We start from the raw sequence: 9,149 nt of genomic DNA, 5'->3' as shown, positions 1-9,149 counted from the left end.
ATTACTTTTACCCAAAAGTATCTAAGGAGGGAATATTCTGCTAATATAGCCCTTATAGCATCCACTAAAGTTTTATTCTTCCTTTTAGCTCTTTCATTCTATTGAGTGATCCTAGTGGAAAAAAATCTTACATTCAATCCCAATTTCCTTATAGAAAGATTCAAACATCTCATTCTCAAATTTTACACCATGATCACTATAGATAGTAAAAATCTCACAACCTAATTTTCTTTGAATTAGTGTGGAGAATATTCTAAATTCATCAAATGACTTTTGTGAGCTAAGAATTTAACCCATATAAATTTTGAATAATCATCCACAATCACATATCTAAAGATTTTTCCATCTAATTTGGCTATACTAATGGAACCAAACAAATCCATATACATGATTCTAAATTCAATAAATTTTTTGAGCCTAAACCCTATCCGTGGGTCTACCTGATTGACCAACTCAACCTAGGTTGACAAAATCAAACTTTAAGCCCTTTACATCCAATCAAATCCCAAATCAACATCAAACCCACTCAAACCCCTCTAATCACTTCCCTTAGTAATTTGGACATGATTAGACCCCCCCCCCCCCCCCCCCCCCCTCAATTTGAATTCACTTAGATGGGTGGGACCCATCTTTTGGGCGGAACAAGAGAGGAAGCGAACTGTTTCCACCTCTTGTAGGTTTGTTGAGCTGGCCCGTTGGCCGGTTCTGTTTGAACCGGCATAATCGTTTTTTAATAATGGAAGGAGATTATATTTGGGAGATATACTCATAATTCAAAATATAATTTTTTAATATTTACTCCATTATTGTATTCTCCTATATGCCTGTTTAAAGACCCTCATACAAGCTAATAAAACACAAATATTTCCTCTCAACATTGTATCAGAGAACAGAAACCTTGGCTGCCCTCCCAATTGATCCCGCTGACTATAGAACCATTCTACCCTGGTCTAACTCTAGATCCCTCAGCACGCAATTACTATAACTGCAAGGTTGTCAAAACATCTTCAATATTAATCAACTACTCTGGAAGTTCCTCTACTCTCTACTATATATTTGGTGAAGACAGATAATGATGATTCACAGCATTCCCTTGATTCTAATGGGGGTATTTTGATTGATAACTCATTGGTGAATAGGAGATTTCAGATCTTATTTATCAGATGAGGCCAAAATAAGAAGAAAAAAAAACATTGCCATTCAGCTATTTTCACTAGGCTTCAAGAAAGGCCCATTGAGTTGTTTCATATTTTGATGAATGTTTGTGTTCCATATTATCTTTTTATTTTATACTATGCATTTCTCTTTTTTTATTTAGAGCAAATCTAGTTATTTGTCCTAATTGTAGATTTATCACTATTTAGTTATAAAATTATAATTTTTTTTAAAGAAGGGAAAAGCTTTTTAGTAAAGAATCCTATTGAGGCACGGGTTTTAAGTTATCAATCAGATTGAGAAAAGCACTTTCAAGTTGCAAGTTAGCAACATTATAACTATTATTACATAAAATAGATTAGCATGAAGTTAGTTGTTACCTGACGGAAGATGTATCATGGAGATCATCCGACCACCAATCCAGGGGACCACTTTAAGCTGCCAGTCCCTACTCTTGATATCCACAGGTGTCTTTGATAGTTCAATTCCCTTTTGCCCAGAGAGATCATCAACATCTGGAAGAAGCTTTGCATCATCTGCACCATATGATTGTACCCAATTGACGTGAAAAACACATAATCCTAACAGCTCAATCGTAACAGATAAAGTTGAAATAAGCGACTTCATTAAAACATCCATAATAATTGCTTTTTATCCAGTTTGTCAACAGCCAATCCCATTCAAGGAAAAAATCATACCAAAGGTACAAAGAAAGAATACCATTCTTGATATGTAAGAGCTTTTTACCATGGTAATAAATGAAATTGTAATCGTTCAAGAGTATATGGCAGTAGTTAGTTAATAGTTCCTTTGGAGTGTAATCAAGTTTCAAAATACAAAAAAATACAGTTCTGGAAACTGCTTGAATAAACATGCCTAGTTTTTCTCTGTACTTGATTTCACTTGCAGATTGCAATTTAGATACTTCAGATTCTGAAGGCATCGTGATGTGCACTTCCTCACCATCAATTCCTAGTCCATCAATCTTCATTCAACAAAAGTATTTGTCATGATAGCTAAGAAACATTTTGCAACACAAGCAAGAAATTAATATAACTAAAAAAATTGTGTACCATCGCTCCTTCCCCAAGCAAGATAAACACATGTAAACTACGATTAGGCCTCTTCCATGATCCTTCAGTTTGGGATACTCTAACTGTAACTGTCGAAGATTTCAATTCTGCAGCATAGTACGTAAGGAGATAGGCTCCCTGTGTGTACCCATATCCATCACCATCGTCCTCAAACAGAACACCTTCAGCCTTACCTGGGAAAAAAGAAAATTCTTTCATATCACAGCCAAATATGCTACATCACCAAGTAAAGCTCTTCTAATGCAGCCTTCTCAAAGCCTACATTGTCATCGGAAACATGAAATATTTGTGTTGCATCAATGTTTGCACTTTGATTGTATTTTGGTTGGATAAGGATGTTAGATTCCAATTTTATATTTGAGTAAATATTCAAATAGATTGTTAATGTGAGTAAAATGTACTTATATATGTAATTAGGTTTAACATTTTTGTGGCCAAACATTATGGTACTTTTATACTATTCTCTTATCAATATATATTTGATTAAACATCCTATGTAAGTAAATAAGCAAGAATTAACTCACAATTCATCAAGATAAAAATAAGGCTTTATGCAAAGTACCAGAGTTTGAGAAATGTTACAATTATCCTCCTATTAAAGCTACTACATCGTTGATTAGTATTTCTAAAAAATCATCATCCCATCTAAAGCATTCTAAACACAAACCAACATTAGAATCTTGCATGGATAAATCAAATTTTATGAAAAAAAAATTGTAGTTCACGAATATTCTTTGAATATTAAATTAGAAGACGAATTTGCATTTGTTAAATATGATTCAACGTCATATTGCATACTAGAATATATACATGAACTTATACTTACAATTGAGAAAGAGTTAAAACTTGAATTGAAAAATAAAAATAAGATTATATCTTGACAAAATTATGATTAAAAATGAATCTATCTATGTTTTTAAGGCATAAAAGATCATAAATAAAATATCACTCATGCTGAAGTTGATAAATCAATCGAGTAATCTGAAAATATAATTCACGATTAAATATCTACTGAAATTATCTTTGGATAGAAATAAAATAGAAGTCAATTTAATTTTGATTTCTTTCTCTTATTCTATACATTCATTTTGCTTTATTGTATGCTTTTTGCTTATGATATTCTTCTTGTTGATAAGACTAGAGAGAGTTGAAGGTAAACTTGAATTATGGAGGTCAACCTTAGAGTCTAAAGGTTTTCGTTCGAGCATATCTAAAACTAAATATGTGGAGAACAATTTTAGTAGCAATAGACCTAGTGAAGAGATTGTGACTTTGGGCAATCAAGTCATTAATAAGAGTACACGTTTTAGATATCTTGGATCTATTGTTCAGATTGATGGTGAAATAGATGGGGATATTATCAGCAGAATTCAAGTTGGATGGTTGAAGTGGATGAATGCATCAGGATTGTTGTGCGATAGAAAAGTCCCGCTCAAACTTAAGGGGAAATTCTATAAGATGGTGGTGAGACCTACAATGCGTTATGGTGTCGAATGTTGGCCATTAAAAGAGAAGCATAATACTAAGTTAAGTGTTGCAGAGATTAGGATGCTTAGGTGGATGAGTGGCTTTACCCTTAGAGATAGGATACGAAATGAGCATATACGTGATAAGGTTGGAGTAGCTCTAGTAGAAGATAAGATTAGAGAGAGTCGCCTTAGATGGTTTGGTCACATTAAAAACCTTCCGATGACCCGGTTAGGTAGGTTGAGGTATTAGATTTGACTTATGTTAAGAAATATAGAGGTAGACCTAAAAGGACTTGGTTAGAAAATATTAGAAATGATATTTCTTTATTAACAGGACAAAATGGCGAAAAAGGATTCATGTAGCCGACCGCACATAGTGGGACAAAGGCTTGATGTTGTTGTTGTTGTATTCTATACATTCATAAAAAGAATAATACTAAGAAAATTAGTTTCAATATATTGATCAATATATTAATGATAACTTAATTCAAGAAAACATTAAATTTAAAGCTTTATCTATCAAGCTAAGTCCAATGATACATAATACATGAAACCATTTAGATTATTTTTATAAAGAGGATGATAATTTATATGAAGAAGAGCCATATTTATGTGATTGGTTTGTTATCGAAAGAAAACTATATGGAACAAAATAAATATAAATATAAATTATCTTCATCTTCTCCTTATCTAGGATTTTAATTATAGTCCACTCAATAAGAAAAACAAAAAGTACTTTAGTATTTTTTCTACATGGATCTGATATGCTGGAGAGGGGAGAGGGGGGAGGGGGGCGCTTGTAGGGCCCAAGGGAGCTATTATTCATTAAGGAGAAGGAATTAAGACGGAGATATTTAGGAAGGTTTCCTAATTGAGTTTATGTTGTTAATGAAAGTTTTAATTATTTGGAAAGGCTTTCTAATTGTGTTTATGTTATTTCGGAAGGTTTCCTAATTGCGTATTGTTTAGGAAGGATCCAATTGTGTTTATTATGTGTAAGGGCTATTTAAGGAGTTCTGTCTAGGGTTAGGAACGTTTGTTTGCTGAATTTTATTTCAAGGGTTTGTCCAAGTTTTCAAGCGGCGGCTAGAGTTTGTGGGAGAGTTGATCTATATCTTGAATAGTAGATCAATTGTACTTGTATTATCATTGAAGGAGAAATAAAAAATCAGCCCCTATCTTTGTATTCATGCATTTTTTCTTCTCATCTTCTAGTTATTTTTACTTACAAGACACATCAAATTGGTATCAGAGCGAGATTTTGGAAAGATGGTAGCAAAAAAGGTGGATATGTTGGAAGGCAAAGTAGAGCAAATCAAATCCGGGATGGAGGAGTTCTCAACCATCGAAGGAATGTTTTCAACGATGGAAAATCGGATGGAAAACCGATTTGGAGGATTGGAGGAGATGATGAGGAAACTCATGGAGGTGCAATCAAAAACTCCACCGGCGGTTCTGATTGCTAAACCTAACCAAGATTCCCTTAGCCGAATCTAAGGGAAAGGAGATAGAATGGGAGGATTTCAACGAGGAGAGTTTCTTTCATCAAGAGCCATCTTCTAGGGATCTGATAAGGGGCGAATCAGAGTTCCCAAATAGGGGTATAACAAGAAGGAAATTATTTGGTGGAAATGGTAGGGTGGCCAACCATTATGGGAGGCATTTCGAGCAAGGGATATGGGCTACTGGAGATGGAAGAGTTCGAGCCGAGCCATAGGGATCAGGTCATGCAAGGAGAAGGGAAGAAAGGCGTGATTACCACCCTCGAGACAAGAAGGAAACTGTTAGAGGGAGGGAAAGTTGGAGGGGAGATACTAGGGTGAGGAAGTTAATGATGTCAATATTTGAGGAAGAGGATGCCCATGGATGGGTGTACCGGGTGGAGAGGTATTTTACAATTAATGGATTGAATGAAGATGAGAAGCATGCGACCGCGGGGCTATGTCTGGAGGGGAAAGCACTAGCTTGGTTCCAATTGAGGGAGGCCAAATATCCGATCCAAGTTTGGGAGGAATTTAAAAATTGTTTATTGGAACGTTTTTGAGCCACTTGAGAAGGAGATCTACACAAGCAATTCTTTTACTTGACTCAAGAGGGGAATGTTATGGAGTGTAGGGAGAGATTTCAATTATTGCCAGGGCAATTAAAGGTAGGGGTGTCAAAATCGGGTCACGGGTCGGGTTTGACTGACCCGACACTATTCGGGTCAACCCGAACCTGACCAGTTTTTGCAAACGGAAATTTTTTGGACTTGAACCCGACCCTCTTCAGGTTCGGGTCAACCCGATCCAACTAATAAAACTGTCGTCAACCTTACGTTCGTAAGCTTATTCTCTTGTGGCACGCCGGCGCGATAGCGGAACTAGCCAGACAGCTGCATCGGCAGCTACGCTGAAATGGCCAAACAACGAGGCAGCGACAAGCAGGAAAGGCAACGACGCACGTCAGCGGGCGACGAGCGGCACGCCAACATGCGATTCGGGCATGCAGGCATCCTGGCGATTCGGGCAGACGATGCGGGAAAAGCAGGCAGGTGACTCGGGCACACGGCAAGCAACGCTGTCACCCGGGCACGCAGGCAAGTGAAGTGGGCATCCGGGCAGGCGACAGAGGCAGGCAACCTATTCCGAGTCATTCCTGGGTTTTCGAGTCAACCCGAATCCGACCTGATTTTTTATACATGTCGAAAATACTAACCCAAACTCAAAATTTCCTTATTGGGTTCAAATCGGGTTTTCGGATCGTCTCAAATGTTGACAACCCTATTTAAGGGGGATTTCAGAGGGCATTGATTGAGGAAAATTTCATGATGGACTTGAAGCCCGACATATGGGAAGACCTCCGATAGTTGAGACCAAGGGAGTGGGGGGGAGAGGATGAGCTAACCCATATAGCGAAGATTAGAGATAGATGGATAAGACCAGCAAGAGCAGAGTCACAGGAGGCTCCAATAAGAGTATCTTGACTACACTGGCACCGAGACCAAAACGATGTCTTTTCAACAGGAGGCACCGAGGGAGAAGAGTGTGGGAGTTCGCCCCGGAGCCAACTTCAAGTGCCTCACAGAGGCATAAGTATAGGAAAAAAGAGCGAAGGGCTTGTGCTTCCAATGTTATGAGAAGTATGCACCTGGCCATCGATGCAAGGACCGCACACTCGAGATCCTTATGGTTTATAATAAAGAGGAGACCGATAACGAGGAGTTCAATGAGGAAGTAGAAGAGGGAGGATAACACCTGCACTTTGATGTGGCAGAAGTGTCCCTGAACTAACTGGTGGGATTTCATCCAAATCACACCATGAAGGTGAGGGTGAGGGGACAAATCAAGGAGCGAAAAGTGGTAGTCTTTGTGGATAGCAGAGCTACTCACACTTCAACTCAAATTAGGTCGTGGACCAGTTGGGTTTGGAGTTGGCGGATACGAGGAGCTCTTGAGTCATGATGGGAACAAGGTGGAGAGGAGTAGGGGGATTTGCAGGAGGCTGGTGCTGACACTCCAGGACATAGATAGTGGAGGATTTTCTTCCCTTGGATTTGGGGAACACTAATGTGATTCTAGGGATGAAGTGATTACAAACAATAGGGGAAACAAAGGTGGATTGTAAATCTTTTGACTATGGAGATTTAGGTGGAACGGAAGACAGTGGTGCTGCGAGGAGATGTCAGCCTGTGCACAACCATGGTTTCACTCAAAACCATGGTCAAGACAGTACAGGAAGCAAGGCTACGCTACTTGGTGGAGTTGCATAGCCTAAAGGAGGTTAGAGATGCAGAGCCAACCAAGGCCGTTGAGTGTGTCCAACAACTCCTGCAATGGTTTCCTTATGTTTTTCAGCATCCTAGCAGATTACCACCACCCTAGGAGCACAAGTACTCCATTACCTTGAAGGAGCGAGTCTCCTATCAATGTCCAACTGTACTGGTACACGCATATTTAAAAGGATGAGATAGAGAGGCTCATCAAAAAGATGCTGGAGGCTAGAATTATCAGACCCAGTGTGACAAGCCCAATTTTGCTAGTAAAAAAGGACAGTAGTTGGAAGTTTTGTATGGATTATAGAGTCTTAAACAAGGAAACTATGTTGGACAAGTTTCCCATCGCCGTGATTGATGAGCTGCTGGATTAGTTGTTTGGGGCAATCATCTTTTCAAAGATTGACCTAAAGTCGAGGTACCACTAGATCTGAATGAAGTTAGGGGATGTGCATAAGACAGCTTTCAAGACACATGAGGGTCACTACAAGTTTTTAGTAATGCCTTTAGGCCTTAACAACGCTCCAGCCACTTTTCAATCCCTTATGAACCTCATTTTTTCAACCCTCATAGAAAATTCATATTGGTATTTTTTGACGACATCCTGATCTACAATCATATGGAGGAAGAGCATGTGGGTCACCCGAGAACTGTACTGAAGACTTTGGGGGAGCACTAGTTGTATGCCAATCTGAAGAAATATTCCTTTCACAACCATAGGTGTACTTAGGACATCAGGTAAGTAGAGCAAGGGTAGCAGCAGACCAATCCAAGATCGAGGCTATGCTGGGTTAGCCTTTGCCTAAGAGCTTGAAGGAATTGAGAGGGTTCTTGGGTCTCATAAGGAACTACTGAAAGTTTATACTAGGGTATGGCTTGATAGCATGCCACTGGGGAAGCAGCTGAAGAAGGAAAATTTAAATGGGGATAAGTAGCAACACAGGCCTTCGAACAACTGAAGAAATTCATGACCAACATGCTACTATTAGCACTTCCTAACTTCAGCAGATCATATGTGGTAGAGACAGATGCATTAGGAAATGAACTAAGGGCAGTACTCATGCAGGATCATCTGCCAATTGTTTATTTTAGCCAAGTGCTCAAGACTAGGGCGAAGCTCAAGTTCGCATACGAGCAAGAATTGATGGCAATTGTCTTAACCATCCATAAGTAGCATCCCTATTTGTTGTGTTGGGGCAACACTTTATCGACAAAACATATCAGAGGAGTCTAAAGTTTTCGCTAGAGCAAAGGATGATGACAACGGAGCATCAGAGGTGGTTATCCAAGTTACTTGAATATGATTTTGAGATCCAATATCGTCCATCTTCCTCGATAATGCAGGACCTAGACAGTCATCCTGGTTACACGCTGAGGGGACCCCAGCTGCTACATTAGGGGTAATTCATCTTACTAATTACATCAAGGTAGAGTCCAAGTTGTTCTAGGAGTTTCATGTTAGCATAGTTGGAGGACTTGGGAGCTAAAAAAACCTATAGTCGGCTATCCGCGGAGTTATATGAGGTAGGTATGTGTCGAGAAGCAAAGAACTGCGTGGCGAGATATAATGTGTGCTAGCAACATAAGTACTTGGTCATGACACCATGTGGATTACTACAGCCTCTAGCTTTGTCGGAGAGGGTGTGGGAGGAGGTGACGATGAACTTCATTGAGGGG

The 9,149-nt window shown here is 39.0% G+C and overlaps 1 protein-coding gene across 1 annotated transcript in view; it reads right to left on the bottom strand.

Annotated features, from left to right (window-relative positions):
* Nucleotides 1-1,535: 1,535 nt before the first annotated feature.
* LOC110109955 (alpha-glucosidase 2) overlaps nucleotides 1,536-9,149 on the bottom strand; it is a gene marked incomplete at its 3' end in the record, with an annotated part of 29,638 nt that continues 22,024 nt past the window's right edge. The window contains 3 exon segments of the mRNA XM_020841188.2: nucleotides 1,536-1,691; nucleotides 2,032-2,140; nucleotides 2,229-2,422. Of these exon segments, the coding sequence (XP_020696847.2) occupies nucleotides 1,536-1,691; nucleotides 2,032-2,140; nucleotides 2,229-2,422 (459 nt within the window).

This window comes from Dendrobium catenatum, unplaced genomic scaffold, assembly GCF_001605985.2.
Source record: "Dendrobium catenatum unplaced genomic scaffold, ASM160598v2 original_scaffold_208658, whole genome shotgun sequence".
In the NCBI taxonomy this organism is placed as follows: Eukaryota; Viridiplantae; Streptophyta; class Magnoliopsida; order Asparagales; family Orchidaceae; genus Dendrobium; species Dendrobium catenatum.
This window is presented reverse-complemented; position numbering and strand designations above follow the sequence as displayed.